The sequence below is a fragment of the Oncorhynchus mykiss genome, chromosome 13, assembly GCF_057628025.1.
Source record: "Oncorhynchus mykiss isolate SJ-2025 chromosome 13, ASM5762802v1, whole genome shotgun sequence".
NCBI classification, from domain to species: domain Eukaryota; kingdom Metazoa; phylum Chordata; class Actinopteri; order Salmoniformes; family Salmonidae; genus Oncorhynchus; species Oncorhynchus mykiss.
Window position 1 is genome coordinate 587501 of NC_143034.1, and position 20569 is coordinate 608069.

General features: G+C 41.6%; 1 protein-coding gene across 3 annotated transcripts in view; it reads right to left on the minus strand.

The window, feature by feature from the left end:
* Positions 1–299: 299 nt before the first annotated feature.
* The window catches only part of slc5a10 (solute carrier family 5 member 10), a 91405-nt gene continuing 71135 nt past the window's right edge, over positions 300–20569 (minus strand). For all 3 annotated transcript variants that reach the window (XM_090194618.1, XM_090194619.1, XM_090194620.1), the window contains 6 exons: positions 15272–15379; positions 10974–11124; positions 10193–10361; positions 2832–3047; positions 1267–1372; positions 300–730 (listed from right to left, as the gene is read on the minus strand). In XM_090194618.1, coding sequence (XP_090050744.1) covers positions 537–730; positions 1267–1372; positions 2832–3047; positions 10193–10361; positions 10974–11124; positions 15272–15379 — 944 coding nt within the window. In that variant the 3' untranslated portion in view covers positions 300–536. The remainder of the gene's footprint in view (positions 731–1266; positions 1373–2831; positions 3048–10192; positions 10362–10973; positions 11125–15271; positions 15380–20569) is intronic.

Here is a 20569-nt window from a genome sequence, read left to right on the forward strand (position 1 = left end):
ATGTAACAGTTAGTTATTGTAGTATTGATGCAACATGCTATGGGTCTGGTTGGGGTCAGGGGTCAGGGGTCAGGGTGAGGTGTATTTCATGTAACAGTTAGTTATTGTAGTATTGATACAACATGCTATGGGTCTGGTTGAGGTATGGGGTCAGGTGTATTTCATGCTACTCTACTGTGTGTGTGGTGAACCTATAGGAAATGTATCTCCCCTAGCCCCTAGACCCTGACCTCTAACCCCGGACCTCTGACCTCTAACCACTGATCTCTGATCTTGATGACAATAAAGTTTTTCCTCTGTAGATTACAAGACGTGGCCACGTGTTTATTCATGAATCTCATTTACACAAGGACACAATATTGACCAATCAGAGGTCCATATACAGTACACTAAATGGGACCCTACCCACTGTGACATCACAGGTCCGTAACATTCTAGAACGATACATCTTCTAGAACCATAAGAACATTGATTTATGTAGAGATGGAAACACCCACAGGAAGTATCCTACTGGGACAGCAGTTAGAGGTCAGAGGTCAGGCGAAGTAAGCGTAGAGGAATATATTAACACAGATCAGCAGAATGGCATTGACGCAGCAGAAGCGAGACCAAAACACACTCTCTCTAACGCTGGGGATTCTGGGTAACGGAACCTCTTCTGCTGGCCCCTCCGCTGAGCTGCAGAGCCCCGCCCCGCGGCCGCAGACCGCCCTCCGCACCGGAGCAGAACCTTCACACACCACAGAATGTAAAGCAACATTACTGTGTCAGTCCATCTGTAGCAAAGGTTTTGATCTAGTCTTGTCTGCCTGTCTGTGTGTCTGCCTGTCTGTCTGTCTGTCTGTCTGTCTGTCTGTCTGTCTGTCTGTCTGTCTATCTGTCTCACCCTGGGCGTGGTGTCTGTCTGTCTATGTGTCAGTCTGCCTGTCTGTCTGTCTGTCTGTCTGTCTGTCTGTCTGTCTGTCTGTCTCACCCTGGGCGTGGTGTCTGTCTGTCTATGTGTCAGTCTGCCTGTCTGTCTGTCTGTCTGTCTGTCTGTCTGTCTGTCTGTCTGTCTGTCTCACCCTGGGCTTGGTGTCTGTCTGTCTGTCTATGTGTCTGTCTATGTGTCTGTCTGTCTGTCTGTCTGTCTGTCTGTCTGTCTGTCTGTCTGTCTGTCTGTCTGTCTGTCTGTCTGTCTCACCCTGGACCTGGTGTCTGTCTGTCTGTCTGTCTGTCTGTCTGTCTGTCTGTCTGTCTGTCTGTCTGTCTGTCTGTCTGTCTCACCGTGGACCTGGGGTCTCTGCTCTCGGTGGCTGATAGAGGAGACTTTCTGGAGTGGTATTTCTCCCTCTTCCTCCTGAGTCAAAGTCCACCACGTCAGGTTACGCACCTAAACAACAACAACAACAACTTCATGTAACAGAACTGACACAACAACAAGTTAACACACTCATAGGTTAGTATTATTAACAACAAGTTAACACACTCATAGGTTAGTATTATTATCAACAACAAGTTAACACACTCATAGGTTAGTATTATTATTAACAACAACAACAAGTTAACACACTCATAGGTTAGTATTATTATCAACAACAAGTTAACACACTCATAGGTGAGTATTATTAACAACAACAACAAGTTATCACACTCATAGGTTAGTATTATTATTATTAACAACAACAACAAGTTAACACACTCATAGGTTAGTGTTATTATTAACAACAACAACAAGTTAACACACTCATAGGTTAGTAGTATTATTAACAACAAGTTAACACACTCATAGGTTAGTAGTATTATTAACAACAAGTTAACACACTCATAGGTTAGTAGTATTATTAACAACAAGTTAACACACTCATAGGTTAGTATTATTAACAACAAGTTAACACACTCATAGGTTAGTATTTTTAACAACAAGTTAACACACTCATAGGTTAGTAGTATTATTAACAACAAGTTAACACACTCATAGGTTAGTATTATTAACAACAACAAGTTAACACACTCATAGGTTAGTATTATTATCAACAACAAGTTAACACACTCATAGGTTAGTATTGTTATTAACAACAACAAGTTATCACACTCATAGGTTAGTATTATTAACAACAAGTTAACACACTCATAGGTTAGTATTATTAACAACAACAAGTTAACACACTCATAGGTTAGTATTATTATTAACAACAACAACAAGTTAACACACTCATAGGTTAGTATTATTATCAACAACAACAACAAGTTAACACACTCATAGGTTAGTATTATTATTAACAACAACAACAAGTTAACACACTCATAGGTTAGTCTTATTATCAACAACAACAACAAGTTAACACACTCATAGGTTAGTATTATTATTAACAACAAGTTAACACACTCATAGGTTAGTCTTATTATCAACAACAACAACAAGTTAACACACTCATAGGTCAGTATTATTATCAACAACAACAACAAGTTAACACACTCATAGGTTAGTATTATTATTAACAACAACAACAAGTTAACACACTCATAGGTTAGTCTTATTATCAACAACAAGTTAACACACTCATAGGTTAGTCTTATTATCAACAACAACAACAAGTTAACACACTCATAGGTTAGTATTATTATCAACAACAACAACAAGTTAACACACTCATAGGTTAGTCTTATTATCAACAACAACAACAAGTTAACACACTCATAGGTTAGTATTATTATCAACAACAACAACAAGTTAACACACTCATAGGTTAGTCTTATTATCAACAACAACAACAAGTTAACACACTCATAGGTTAGTATTATTAAGAACGAGTTGATGTGAAGACATGATAAACAAAGTGTCATCATACCTGCTCTTCAGTGGGGGGCGGAGTCAGTAGTGATATCACCATGACAACGGCAGCAGACAGGAAGCAGAGGATGATGGCAAAGTGAAGGTAGTGAACGGAGCGCAGCACTGACGGGGCGTCGTCTTGGATACCACAGCGAGGAGGCGGGAATGCAAATTCTAGAACCATCCGACACACACCGACAACCAGCCCCACCATCAGACCCCAGAAAGCTCCCTACACACACACACACACACACACACACATACAATGGTGAAACACAAAGACTGTTTCACAGACAGACCAATGGCTGGAAGGTTTCCATGCAGGTAGAGGAGACACTAACACTACCCCTAAATAGTACACACTAACACTACCCCTAAATAGTACACACTAACACTACCCCTAAATAGTACACACTAACACTACCCCTAAATAGTACACACTAACACTACCCCTAAATAGTACACACTAACACTACCCCTAAATAGTACACACTAACACTACCCCTAAATAGTACACACTAACACTACCCCTAAATAGTACACACTAACACTACCCCTAAATAGTACACACTAACACTACCCCTAAATAGTACACACTAACACTACCCCTAAATAGTACACACTAACACTACCCCTAAATAGTACACACTAACACTACCCCTAAATAGTACACACTAACACGACCCCTAAATAGAACACACTAAAGCTACTCCTAAATAGTACACACTAACACTACCCCTAAATAGTACACACTAACACTACCCCTAAATAGTACACACTAACACTACCCCTAAATAGTACACACTAACACTACCCCTAAATAGTACACACTAACACTACCCCTAAATAGTACACACTAACATTACCCCTAAATAGTACACACTAACACTACCCCTAAATAGTACACACTAACACTACCCCTAAATAGTACACACTAACACTACCCCTAAATAGTACACACTAACACTACCCCTAAATAGGACACACTAACACTACCCATAGATAGTACACACTAACACTACCCCTAGATAGTACACACTAACACTACCCCTAATTAGTACACACTAACACTACCCCTAAATAGTACACACTAACACTACCCCTAGATAGTACACACTAATACTACCCCTAAATAGTACACACTAACACTACCCCTAAATAGTACACACTAACACTACCCCTAAATAGTACACACTAACACTACCCCTAAATAGTACACACTAACACTACCCCTAAATAGTACACACTAACACTACCCCTAATAATACACTAAAACTACCCCTAAATAGTACACACTAACACTACCCCTAGATAGTACACACTAACACTACCCCTAGATAGTACACACTAACACTACCCCTAAATAGTACACGCTAACACGACCCCTAAATAGTACACACTAACACTACCCCTAAATAGTACACACTAACACTACCCCTAGATAGTACACACTAACACTACCCCTAAATAGTACACACTAACTCTTCCAAGTACGCACTAAAACTAACCCTAAAAAGTACACACTAAAACTAACCCCAAATAGTACACACTAACTCTACCAAGTACGCACTAAAACTAACCCTAAATACTACACACTAACTCTACCAAGTACTCACTAAAACTAACACTAAAGAGTACACACTAACTCTACCAAGTACTCACTAAAACTAACACTAAAGAGTACACACTAACTCTACCAAGTACGCACTAAAACTAACCCTAAAGAGTACACACTAACTCTACCAAGTACGCACTAAAACTAACCCTAAAGAGTACACACTAACTCTACCAAGTACGCACTAAAACTAAACCTAAATACTACACACTAACTCTACCAAGTACGCAATAAAACTAACCCTAAAGAGTACACACTAACTCTACCAAGTACGCACTAAAACTAACCCTAAATAGTACTTACTAACACTACCAAGTACGCACTAAAACTAACCCTAAAGAGTACACACTAACTCTACCAAGTACGCACTAAAACTAACCCTAAAAAGTACACACTAAAACTAACCCTAAATAGTACACACTAACTCTACCAAGTACGCACTAAAACTAACCCTAAATTCTACACACTAACTCTACCAAGTACGCACTAAAACTAACCCTAAATACTACACACTAAAACTAACCCTAAATACTACACACTAACTCTACCAAGTACGCACTAAAACTAACCCTAAAGAGTACACACTAACTCTACCAAGTACGCACTAAAACTAACCCTAAAGAGTACACACTAACTCTACCAAGTACGCACTAAAACTAACCCTAAAAAGTACACACTAAAACTAACCCTAAATAGTACACACTAACACTAACCCTAAAAATTACACGCTAATACTAAATAGTACACACTAACACTAACCCTAAAAAGTACACACTAACCCTAAAAAGTACATACTAAAACCAAACCTAGGAATTACACACTAGTGACAAAGACAAACTTAAAAAAAAATTAAAATGCAGATAATGAATTGCGTGACTAAAATATAATTGTAATAATAGAACTTAAAGTCCAACTCCAGTCTCCGTTTCACTAGATGTAACACCTGATTTACAAAGGGCTCATCTGAATAGTGTAAAGCTGTCATCAAGACAACTCCAGTCTCCGTTTCACTAGATGTAACACCTGATTTACTTAACAAAGGGCTCATCTGAATAGTGTAAAGCTGTCATCAAGACAAAGGAGGGATACCTTGAAGAACTACAAATATAGAATATATTTTGATTTGTTTAACACGTTTTTGGTTACTACATGATTCCATGTGTGTTATTTCATAGTTTCAATGTCTTCACTATTATTCTACAATGTAGAAAATAGTAGAAATAAAGAAAACCCTTGAATGAGAAGGTGTCCAAACTGTTGACTGATACTGTACATTGTTTCCTAATTAATCAGAATCATTTTAATGCTCCAACATTTGAAAAGTAACTTTGCCTGTTCCTGATAATTACAGGCATCCGCTAGGTGCCGCTATCATGCCTTCTTAAATGTATTTACAAAACATTTTCTTCAACAACAAAACGTCTAACAGAACAAGAGGGAAGACAACTGTTTATCATGTGCCAAGCTGTTTTCTTAATTAATAAGTATCCTTGAAAACCAAACCCAGAATCAAACTGAAAACACATTTGAAACCCTTAAACATGGCTCCAAGTCCTTCATTTCAAACTGTTAAGTGTCCTTGAAAACCAAACCCAGAATCAAACAGAAAACACATTTGAAACTCTTAAACATGGCTCCAAGTCCTTCATTTCAAACTGTTAAGTATCAAAAAAAATGTCAACAAAGTGGAATTTCATAGTGTTAACACCATCATGAGCCAAGAGCAAGATGAGTTACGGTTGATCAGTTCATTAATTAATATGAAAACAAAGAGCCATACAAGGTACAGTAAAAATAGTTATCCTGAGGCATCTGATCACACCAGTATATAACCCTAAATCATAAGGAGTTACCCTGAGGCATCTGATCACACCAGTATATAACCCTAAATCATAAGGAGTTACCCTGAGGCATCTGATCACACCAGTATATAACCCTAAATCATAAGGAGTTACCATGAGGCATCTGATCACACCAGTATATAACCCTAAATCATAAGGAGTTATCCTGAGGCATCTGATCACACCAGTATGTAACCCTAAATCATAAGGAGTTATCCTGAGGCATCTGATCACACCAGTATATAAACCTAAATCATAAGGAGTTATCCTGAGGCATCTGATCACACCAGTATATAACCCTAAATCATAAGGAGTTATCCTGAGGCATCTGATCACACCAGTATATAACCCTAAATCATAAGGAGTTATCCTGAGGCATCTGATCACACCAGTATATAACCCTAAATCATAAGGAGTTATCCTGAGGCATCTGATCACACCAGTATATAACCCTAAATCATAAGGAGTTATCCTGAGGCATCTGATCACACCACTGTATAACCCTAAATCATAAGGAGTTATCCTGAGGCATCTGATCACACCAGTATATAACCCTAAATCATAAGGAGTTACCCTGAGGCATCTGATCACACCAGTATATAACCCTAAATCATAAGGAGTTATCCTGAGGCATCTGATCACACCAGTATATAACCCTAAATCATAAGGAGTTACCCTGAGGCATCTGATCACACCAGTATATAACCCTAATTATATGACTAACTATAGAACCCTCTGATCACACCACTATATAACCCTAATTATATGACTAACTATAGAACCCTCTGATCACACCAGTATATAACCCTAATTATATGACTAACTATAGAACCCTCTGATCACACCAGTATATAACCCTAATTATATGACTAACTATAGAACCCTCTGATCACACCAGTATATAACCCTAATTATAAGACTAACTATACTATAGTATATAACCCTAATTATATGACTAACTATACTATAGAACCCTCTGATCACACCAGTATATAACCCTAATTATATGACTAACTATAGAACCCTCTGATCACACCAGTATATAACCCTAATTATATGACTAACTATAGAACCCTCTGATCACACCAGTATATAACCCTAATTATATGACTGACTATAGAACCCTCTGATCACACCAGTATATAACCCTAATTATATGACTAACTATAGAACCTTCTGATCACACCAATATATAACCCTTATTATATGACTAACTATACTATACAACCCTCTGATCACACCAGTATATAACCCTAATTATATGACTAACTATACTATAGAACCCTCTGATCACACCAGTATAGAACCCTAATTATATGACTAACTATACTATAGAACCCTCTGATCACACCAGTATATAACCCTAATTATATGACTAACTATAGAACCCTCTGATCACACCAGTATATAACCCTAATTATATGACTAAATATACTATTGAACCCTCTGATCACACCAGTATATAACCCTAATTATATGACTAACTATACAACCATCTGATCACACCAGTATATAACCCTAATTATATGGCTAACTATAGAACCCTCTGATCACACCAGTATATAACCCTAATTATATGACTAACTATAGAACCCTCTGATCACACCACTATATAACCCTAATTATATGACTAACTATACTATAGAACCATCTGATCACACCAGTATATAAACCTAATTATATGACTAACTATAGAACCATCTGATCACACCACTATATAACCCTAATTATATGACTAACTATACTATAGAACCCTCTGATAACACCAGTATATAACCCTAATTATATAACTAACTATAATATAGAACACTCTGATCACACCAGTATATAACCCTAATTATATGACTAACTATACTATAGAACCCTCTGATCACACCAGTATATAACCCTAATTATATAACTAACTATAATATAGAACACTCTGATCACACCAGTATATAACCCTAATTATATGACTAACTATAGAACCCTCTGATCACACCAGTATATAACCCTAATTATATGACTAACTATACTATACAACCCTCTGATCACACCAGTATATAACCCTAATTATATGACTAACTATACTATACAACCCTCTGATCACACCAGTGAAGAACCCTAATTATATGACTAACTATACTATAGAACCCTCTGATCACACCAGTATATAACCCTAATTATATGACTAACTATAGAACCCTCTGATCACACCAGTATATAACCCTAATTATATGACTAACTATACTATACAACCCTCTGATCACACCAGTATATAACCCTAATTATATGACTGACTATAGAACCCTCTGATCACACCAGTATATAACCCTAATTATATGACTAACTATAGAACCTTCTGATCACACCAATATATAACCCTTATTATATGACTAACTATACTATACAACCCTCTGATCACACCAGTATATAACCCTAATTATATGACTAACTATACTATAGAACCCTCTGATCACACCAGTATAGAACCCTAATTATATGACTAACTATACTATAGAACCCTCTGATCACACCAGTATATAACCCTAATTATATGACTAACTATAGAACCCTCTGATCACACCAGTATATAACCCTAATTATATGACTAAATATACTATTGAACCCTCTGATCACACCAGTATATAACCCTAATTATATGACTAACTATACAACCATCTGATCACACCAGTATATAACCCTAATTATATGGCTAACTATAGAACCCTCTGATCACACCAGTATATAACCCTAATTATATGACTAACTATAGAACCCTCTGATCACACCACTATATAACCCTAATTATATGACTAACTATACTATAGAACCATCTGATCACACCAGTATATAAACCTAATTATATGACTAACTATAGAACCATCTGATCACACCACTATATAACCCTAATTATATGACTAACTATACTATAGAACCCTCTGATAACACCAGTATATAACCCTAATTATATAACTAACTATAATATAGAACACTCTGATCACACCAGTATATAACCCTAATTATATGACTAACTATACTATAGAACCCTCTGATCACACCAGTATATAACCCTAATTATATAACTAACTATAATATAGAACACTCTGATCACACCAGTATATAACCCTAATTATATGACTAACTATAGAACCCTCTGATCACACCAGTATATAACCCTAATTATATGACTAACTATACTATACAACCCTCTGATCACACCAGTATATAACCCTAATTATATGACTAACTATACTATACAACCCTCTGATCACACCAGTGAAGAACCCTAATTATATGACTAACTATACTATAGAACCCTCTGATCACACCAGTATATAACCCTAATTATATGACTAACTATAGAACCCTCTGATCACACCAGTATATAACCCTAATTATATGACTAACTATACTATACAACCCTCTGATCACACCAGTATATAACCCTAATTATATGACTAACTATAGAACCCTCTGATCACACCAGTATATAACCCTAATTATATGACTAACTATACAACCCTCTGACAACACCAGTATATAACCCTAATTATATGACTAACTATACAACCCTCTGATCACACCAGTATATAACCCTAATTATATGACTAACTATAGAACCCTCTGATCACACCACTATATAACCCTAATTATATGACTGACTATAGAACCCTCTGATCACACCAGTATATAACCCTAATTATATGACTAACTATAGAACCCTCTGATCACACCAGTATATAACCCTAATTATATGACTAACTATAGAACCCTCTGATCACATAACCCTAATTATATGACAAACTATACTCTGTTACATGTCCTATGTGGCTCAGACCACTGTGCTTGCAACACCAAGAGTCATGGGTTTGTTTCCTGCTAACCCAAAAGAAAAAAGATTCTTGACTGTCCTTCCTTTTGGACTAAAGTGTGTTTTACCTGCTCGTTGGTTCTGGTCCAGAAGATAGCCAATGAGAAGACAGCGGTAACGGGTGGAGCCAGGTAACTAGTCACTGATTGGATGTAAACGTAGAGCTGTCCGCTATTGGCCGACTGCAGGATTGGAATCCACACCACGCTTATCACCACCAGAATCACTGTTACTATCCTACACACACACACATACACACACACACACACACACACACACACACACACACACACACACACACACACACACACACACACACACACACACACACACACACACACACACACACACACACAGTGGAGATTTAGGAACCGTATACAATGACATCATCTCTAAGAATAGAACCTATGTCTAAACAGCAGCTGTTCCTGTGTGAGTGACTGACCTGCCGACCAATAACAGCTGTTCCTGTGTGAGTGAGTGACTGACCTGCCGACCAATAGCAGCTGTTCCTGTATAAGTGACTGACCTGCTGACCAATAACAGCTTTTCCTGTGTGAGTGACTTACCTGCCGACCAATAGCAGCTGTTCCAGTGTGAGTGACTGATCTGCCGACCAATAACAGCTGTTCCTGTGTGAGTGACTGACCTACTGACCAATAGCAGTTGTTCCAGTATGAGTGACTGACCTGCCGACCAATAACAGCTTTTCCTGTGTGAGTGACTGACCTGCCGAACAATAACAGCTTTTCCTGTGTGAGTGACTGACCTGCCGACCAATAGCAGCTGTTCCAGTGTGAGTGACTGACCTGCCGACCAATAGCAGCTGTTCCAGTGTGAGTGACTGACCTGCCGACCAATAGCAGCTCCCGTTCCGAGGCGTACGCGCGGTACTTCTTCCAGATGTCCATGGTGAAGAGCGTGGAGGAGGAGTTAAAGATGGAGGTCAACGATGACATCAGGGCTGCCATCATCACTGCTATCATCAGCCCCCGCAGACCTACACACACACACATGGAATCATCAGCCCTGCAGACCTACACACACACACATGGAATCATCAACCCCGCAGACCTACACACACATACATGGAATCATCAGCCCTGCAGACCTACACACACACACATGGAATCATCAGCCCCGCAGACCTACACACACACACATGGAATCATCAGCCCCGCAGACCTACACACACACACATGGAATCATCAGCCCTGCAGACCTACACACACACACATGGAATCATCAGCCCTGCAGACCTACACACACATGGAGAGCGTTGGATTCCATTGACTATTTACACCAGTATCGAAGAGGTACTACAGAAATGATGGGGTATCAGTCTTTGCCTGCAACAGGTTAGGGTTAGAGTTTAGAGGTTAGGGTTAGGGGTTAGGGTAAGGGTTAGAGGTTAGGGGTTAGTGTAAGTGTTAGAGGTGACCCTTATTGACTCGTTTTAATCCACATCCTCATTCAAGGCACAGGGCTGAGGGTTCAGTTCTAGTCAATCTGGTGTCTTTTCCAATCCAAGCCAAGCCCATGGTATTGTCTATTCCAATCCAAGCCCATGGTATTGTCTATTCCAATTCAACCCCATGGTATTGTCTATTCCAATCCAATCCAACCCCATGGTATTGTCTATTCCAATCCAAGCCAACCCCGTGGTATTGTCTATTCCAAGCCAACCCCATCGTATTGTCTATTCCAATTCAACCCCATGGTATTGTCTATTCCAATCCAACCCCATGGTATTGTCTATTCCAATCCAACCCCATGGTATTGTCTATTCCAATTCAACCCCATGGTATTGTCTATTCCAATCCAATCCAACCCCATGGTATTGTCTATTCCAATTCAACCCCATGGTATTGTCTATTCCAATCCAATCCAACCCCATGGTATTGTCTATTCCAATTCAACCCCATGGTATTGTCTATTCCAATCCAATCCAACCCCATGGTATTGTCTATTACAATCCAACCCCATGGTATTGTCTATTCCAATCCAACCCCATGGTATTGTCTATTCCAAGCCAACCCCATGGTATTGTCTATTCCAATTCAACCCCATGGTATTGTCTATTCCAATCCAAGCCCATGGTATTGTCTATTCCAATCCAAGCCAACCCCATGGTATTGTATATTCCAATCCAACCCCATGGTATTGTCTATTCCAATCCAACCCCATGGTATTGTCTATTCCAATTCAACCCCATGGTATTGTCTATTCCAAGCCAACCCCATGTATTTGTCTATTCCAATCCAATCCAACCCCATGGTATTGTCTATTCCAATCCAACCCCATGGTATTGTCTATTCCAATCCAACCCCATGGAATTGTCTATTCCAATCCAAGCCAACCCCATGGTATTGTCTATTCCAATCCAACCCCATGGTATTGTCTATTCCAAGCCAACCCCATGGTATTGTCTATTCCAATCCAACCCCATGGTATTGTCTATTCCAATCCAACCCCATGGTATTGTCTATTCCAAGCCAACCCCATGGTATTGTCTATTCCAATCCAACCCCATGGTATTGTCTATTCCAATCCAACCCCATGGTATTGTCTATTCCAATCCAAGCCAACCCCATGGTATTGTCTATTCCAATCCAATCCAACCCCATGGTATTGTCTATTCCAAGCCAACCCCATGGTATTGTCTATTCCAATCCAATCCAACCCCATGGTATTGTCTATTCCAATCCAACCCCATGGTATTGTCTATTCCAATCCAAGCCAACCCCATGGTATTGTCTATTCCAATCCAACCCCATGGTATTGTCTATTCCAATGCAACCCCATGGTATTGTCTATTCCAATCCAAGCCAACCCCATGGTATTGTCTATTCCAATCCAATCCAACCCCATGGTATTGTCTTTTCCAATCCAATCCAACCCCATGGTATTGTCTATTCCAATCCAACCCCATGGTATTGTCTATTCCAATCCAACCCCATGGTATTGTCTATTCCAATCCAAGCCAACCCCATGGTATTGTCTATTCCAATCCAACCCCATGGTATTGTCTATTCCAATCCAAGCCAACCCCATGGTATTGTCTTTTCCAATCCAAGCCCATGGTATTGTCTATTCCAATCCAACCCCATGGTATTGTCTATTCCAATCCAAGCCAACCCCATGGTATTGTCTTTTCCAATCCAAGCCCATGGTATTGTCTATTCCAATCCAACCCCATGGTATTGTCTATTCCAATCCAACCCCATGGTATTGTCTATTCCAATCCAACCCCATGGTATTGTCTATTCCAATCCAAGCCCATGGTATTGTCTATTCCAATCCAACCCCATGGTATTGTCTATTCCAATCCAAGCCCATGGTATTGTCTATTCCAATCCAAGCCCATGGTATTGTCTATTCCAATCCAAGCCAACCCCATGGTATTGTCTATTCCAATCCAACCCCATGGTATTGTCTATTCCAATCCAATCCAACCCCATGGTATTGTCTATTCCAATCCAACCCCATGGTATTGTCTATTCCAATCCAACCCCATGGTATTGTCTATTCCAATCCAAGCCAACCCCATGGTATTGTATATTCCAATCCAAGCCAACCCCATGGTATTGTCTATTCCAATCCAAGCCAAGCCCACGGTATTGTCTATTCCAATCCAAGCCAACCCCATGGTATTGTCTATTCCAATCCAAGCCAACCCCATGGTATTGTCTATTCCAATCCAAGCCAACCCCATGGTATTGTCTATTCCAATCCAAGCCAGACATGACGGATACATTCTACACCACCCAGAGACATTCTTGTTAATTGTTTACTCCATGTGTAACTCTGTGTTGTCTGTTCACACTGCTATGCCTTATCTTGGCCAGGTCGCAGTTGCAAATGAGAACTTGTTCTCAACTAACCTACCTGGTTAAATAAAGGTGAAATAAAAAAAAATAAAAAAAATAAAAAAAATTCTACACCACCCAGAGACATGACGGATACATTCTACACCACCCAGAGACATTCTACACCACCCAGAGACATTCTACACCACCCAGACATGACGGATACATTCTACACCACCCAGAGACATTCTACACCACCCAGACATGACGGATACATTCTACACCACCCAGAGACATTCTACACCACCCAGACATGACGGATACATTCTACACCACCCAGAGACATTCTACACCACCCAGAGACATGACTGATACATTCCACACCACCCAGAGACATTCTACACCACCCAGACATGACGGATACATTCTACACCACCCAGAGACATTCTACACCACCCAGACATGACGGATACATTCCACACCACTCAGAGACATTATACACCACCCAGAGACATGACGGATACATTCTACACCACCCAGAGATATTCTACACCACCCAGACATGACGGATACATTCCACACCACCCAGAGACATTCTACACCACCCAGAGACATGACTGATACATTCTACACCACCCAGAGACATTCTACACCACCCAGACATGACGGATACATTCCACACCACCCAGAGACATTCTACACCACCCAGAGACATGACTGATACATTCCACACCACCCAGAGACATTCTACACCACCCAGACATGACGGATACATTCTACACCACCCAGAGACATTCTACACCACCCAGACATGACGGATACATTCTACACCACCCAGAGACATTCTACACCACCCAGACATGACGGATACATTCTACACCACCCAGAGACATTCTACACCACCCAGACATGACGGATACATTCCACACCACCCAGAGACATTATACACCACCCAGAGACATGACGGATACATTCTACACCATCTAGAGATATTCTACACCACCCAGGGACATGACGGATACATTCTACACCACCCAGAGATATTCTACACCACCCAGAGACATGACGGATACATTCTACACCACCCAGAGACATGACGGATACATTCTACACCATCCAGAGACATTCTACACCACCCAGAGACATGACGGATACATTCTACACCACCCAGAGACACGACGGATACATTCTACACCATCCAGAGACATTCTACACCACCCAGAGACATGACGGATACATTCTACACCACCCAGAGACATTCTACACCACCCAGGGACATGACGGATACAATCTAAACCAGGCTTTTACACACATACAGCATTACACACACTCACTCACCGCTGGGCATGAGCTCGATGACCAGTTTGGGGAAGGCGATGTTGGAGCAGCCCACCTCCGCTCCACACACCCTCACACACTCCTCTGGGTCCACACACCCCACCGAGTCTGGAACACACAGTTATTACCCTGGTTATAATGTCTATGATTATTACACACAACATTATTACCCTGGTTTTAATGTCTAGGATTATTACACAAAACATTATTACCCTGGTTTTAATGTCTATGATTATTACACACCATTATTACCCTGGTTTTAATGTCTAGGATTATTACACACCATTATTATTACCCTGGTTTTAATGTCTATGATTATTACACACCATTATTACCCTGGTTTTAATGTCTAGGATTATTACACACCATTATTATTACCCTGGTTATAATGTCTATGATTATTACACACCATTATTACCCTGGTTTTAATGCCTATGATTATTATACACCATTATTATTACCCTGGTTTTAATGTCTAGGATTATTACACACCATTATTATTACCCTGGTTATAATGTCTATGATTATTACACACAACATTATTACCCTGGTTTTAATGCCTATGATTATTACACACAGCATTATTACCCTGGTTATAATGTCTATGATTATTACACACACCATTATTACCCTGGTTATAATGTCTATGATTATTACACACAACATTATTACCCTGGTTTTAATGCCTATGATTATTACACACCATTATTATTACCCTGGTTATAATGTCTATGATTATTACACACCATTATTACCTTGGTTATAATGTCTATGATTATTACACACCATTATTACCCTGGTTTTAATGTCTATGATTATTACACACCATTATTACCTTGGTTATAATGTCTATGATTATTACACACCATTATTATTACCCTGGTTTTAATGCCTATGATTATTACACACCATTATTACCTTGGTTATAATGTCTATGATTATTACACACACCATTATTATTACCCTGGTTTTAATGCCTAGGATTATTACACACCATTATTATTACCCTGGTTATAATGTCTAGGATTATTACACACCATTATTATTACACCAGCAGTATGATCTCAGAACAGCTCCCCTCCTAAAGGACACCAGCAGTATGGTCTCAGAACAGCTCCCCTCCTAAAGGACACCAGCTGTATGATCTCAGAACAGCTCCCCTCCTAAAGGACACCAGCAGTATGATCTCAGAACAGCTCCCATCCTAAAGGACACCAGCAGTATGATCTCAGAACAGCTCCCCTCCTAAAGGACACCAGCAGTATGATCTCAGAACAGCTCCCCTCCTAAAGGACACCAGCTGTATGATCTCAGAACAGCTCCCCTCCTAAAGGACACCAGCAGTATGATCTCAGAACAGCTCCCATCCTAAAGGACACCAGCAGTATGATCTCAGAACAGCTCCCCTCCTTTGTAAAGGACACCAGCAGTATGATCTCAGAACAGCTCTCCTCCTAAAGGACACCAGCAGTATGATCTCAGAACATCTCCCCTCCTAAAGGACACCAGCAGTATGGTCTCAGAACAGCTCCCCTCCTTTGTAAAGGACACCAGCAGTATGATCTCAGAACAGCTCTCCTCCTAAAGGACACCAGCAGTATGATCTCAGAACAGCTCCCATCCTAAAGGACACCAGCAGTATGATCTCAGAACAGCTCCCCTCCTAAAGGACACCAGCAGTATGATCTCAGAACAGCTCCCCTCCTAAAGGACACCAGCAGTATGATCTCAGAACAGCTCCCCTCCTAAAGGACACCAGCAGTATGATCTCAGAACAGCTCCCATCCTAAAGGACACCAGCAGTATGATCTCAGAACAGCTCCCCTCCTAAAGGACACCAGCAGTATGATCTCAGAACAGCTCCCCTCCTAAAGGACACCAGCAGTATGATCTCAGAACAGCTCCCCTCCTAAAGGACACCAGCAGTATGATCTCAGAACAGCTCCCCTCCTAAAGGACACCAGCAGTATGATCTCAGAACAGCTCCCCTCCTTTGTAAAGGACACCAGCAGTATGATCTCAGAACAGCTCCCCTCCTAAAGGACACCAGCAGTATGGTCTCAGAACAGCTCCCCTCCTTTGTAAAGGACACCAGCAGTATGGTCTCAGAACAGCTCCCCTCCTAAAGGACACCAGCAGTATGATCTCAGAACAGCTCCCATCCTAAAGGACACCAGCAGTATGATCTCAGAACAGCTCCCCTCCTAAAGGACACCAGCAGTATGGTCTCAGAACAGCTCCCCTCCTAAAGGACACCAGCAGTATGATCTCAGAACAGCTCCCCTCCTAAAGGACACCAGCAGTATGGTCTCAGAACAGCTCCCCTCCTAAAGGACACCAGCAGTATGGTCTCAGAACAGCTCCCCTCCTAAAGGACACCAGCAGTATGGTCTCAGAACAGCTCCCCTCCTAAAGGACACCAGCAGTATGGTCTCAGAACAGCTCCCCTCCTAAAGGACACCAGCAGTATGATCTCAGAACAGCTCCCCTCCTAAAGGACACCAGCAGTATGGTCTCAGAACAGCTCCCCTCCTAAAGGACAACAGCAGTATGGTCTCAGAACAGCTCCCCTCCTAAAGGACACCAGCAGTATGGTCTCAGAACAGCTCCCATCCTAAAGGACACCAGCAGTATGATCTCAGAACAGCTCCCCTCCTAAAGGACACCAGCAGTATGGTCTCAGAACAGCTCCCCTGTTAAAGGACACCAGCAGTATGGTCTCAGAACAGCTCCCCTCCTAAAGGACACCAGCAGTATGGTCTCAGAACAGCTCCCCTCCTAAAGGACACCAGCAGTATGGTCTCAGAACAGCTCCCCTCCTAAAGGACACCAGCAGTATGGTCTCAGAACAGCTCCCCTCCTAAAGGACACCAGCAGTATGATCTCAGAACAGCTCCCCTCCTAAAGGACACCAGCAGTATGATCTCAGAACAGCTCTCCTCCTAAAGGACACCAGCAGTATGGTCTCAGAACAGCTCCCCTCCTAAAGGACACCAGCAGTATGATCTCAGAACAGCTCCCCTCCTAAAGGACACCAGCAGTATGGTCTCAGAACAGCTCCCCTCCTAAAGGACACCAGCAGTATGGTCTCAGAACAGCTCCCATCCTAAAGGACACCAGCAATATGGTCTCAGAACAGCTCCCCTCCTAAAGGACACCAGCAGTATGGTCTCAGAACAGCTCTCCTCCTAAAGGACACCAGCAGTATGGTCTCAGAACAGCTCCCCTCCTAAAGGACACCAGCAGTATGATCTCAGAACAGCTCCCCTCCTAAAGGACACCAGCAGTATGGTCTCAGAACAGCTCCCCTCCTAAAGGACACCAGCAGTATGGTCTCAGAACAGCTCCCCTCCTAAAGGACACCAGCAGTATGATCTCAGAACAGCTCCCCTCCTAAAGGACACCAGCAGTATGGTCTCAGAACAGCTCCCCTCCTAAAGGACACCAGCAGTATGATCTCAGAACAGCTCCCCTCCTAAAGGACACCAGCAGTATGATCTCAGAACAGCTCCCATCCTAAAGGACACCAGCAGTATGATCTCAGAACAGCTCCCCTCCTAAAGGACACCAGCAGTATGATCTCAGAACAGCTCCCCTCCTAAAGGACACCAGCAGTATGGTCTCAGAACAGCTCCCCTCCTAAAGGACACCAGCAGTATGATCTCAGAACAGCTCCCCTCCTAAAGGACACCAGCAGTATGATCTCAGAACAGCTCCCCTCCTAAAGGACACCAGCAGTATGATCTCAGAACAGCTCCCCTCCTAAAGGACACCAGCAGTATGGTCTCAGAACAGCTCCCCTCCTAAAGGACACCAGCAGTATGGTCTCAGAACAGCTCCCCTCCTAAAGGACACCAGCAGTATGGTCTCAGAACAGCTCCCCTCCTAAAGGACACCAGCAGTATGGTCTCAGAACAGCTCCCCTCCTAAAGGACACCAGCAGTATGATCTCAGAACAGCTCCCCTCCTAAAGGACACCAGCAGTATGATCTCAGAACAGCTCCCCTCCTAAAGGACACCAGCAGTATGATCTCAGAACAGCTCCCCTCCTAAAGGACACCAGCAGTCTGGTCTCAGAACAGCTCCCCTCCTAAAGGACACCAGCAGTATGATCTCAGAACAGCTCCCCTCCTAAAGGACACCAGCAGTATGATCTCAGAACAGCTCCCCTCCTAAAGGACACCAGCAGTATGATCTCAGAACAGCTCCCCTCCTAAAGGACACCAGCAGTATGGTCTCAGAACAGCTCCCCTCCTAAAGGACACCAGCAGTATGGTCTCAGAACAGCTCCCCTCCTAAAGGACACCAGCAGTATGGTCTCAGAACAGCTCCCCTCCTAAAGGACACCAGCAGTATGGTCTCAGAACAGCTCCCCTCCTAAAGGACACCAGCAGTATGATCTCAGAACAGCTCCCCTCCTAAAGGACACCAGCAGTATGATCTCAGAACAGCTCCCCTCCTAAAGGACACCAGCAGTATGATCTCAGAACAGCTCCCCTCCTAAAGGACACCAGCAGTCTGGTCTCAGAACAGCTCCCCTCCTAAAGGACACCAGCAGTATGATCTCAGAACAGCTCCCATCCTAAAGGACACCAGCAGTATGATCTCAGAACAGCTCCCCTGTTAAAGGACACCAGCAGTATGGTCTCAGAACAGATCCCCTCCTAAAGGACACCAGCAGTATGGTCTCTATCATTGAATGTCTTGATCCTCTCCCTGAGAATACCTTGTTTGTTACTTCTGATGTTGAGTCATTATACATTTTCTTCTGCAACGTGACCCTTGTGAACTACCTTCCAGTCCCTGCATTATAACATTGGCTGAAATAGTACTCACACACAACTATTTCATGTTTCTACATGATTTCTTTATTCAGATGAAGGGTACTGCTCTGGGATCCCCCATGGCTCCTAACTATGCTAATTTGTATGTGGTTTACATGGAAAAATAGTCTATTTTCAAACCTCTCAAAAATGTTTTCTTGCCTATCATCATTATTTGGAAACGGTATATTGATGATATTTTTGTGATGCCAAACAGCTCCAGGCGTTCCATGGAGGAGTGATGCCAAACAGCTCCAGGCGTTCCATGCTTTTCTTAACTCCTGTTCTGAACATTTGAGATTTACTAGGCAATCTGACACATGTCAAATCAGTTTCCTTGATCTTCTGATCTTGTGTGAAGATAATGTTCTATACACTGATCTTTACAGGAAACCTACTGATCGTAACAGTTTGTTGAGGGCTGATAGTTGTCACCCGCTTCCCCTGAAAAACAGTTTGCCCTACAGCCAATTCT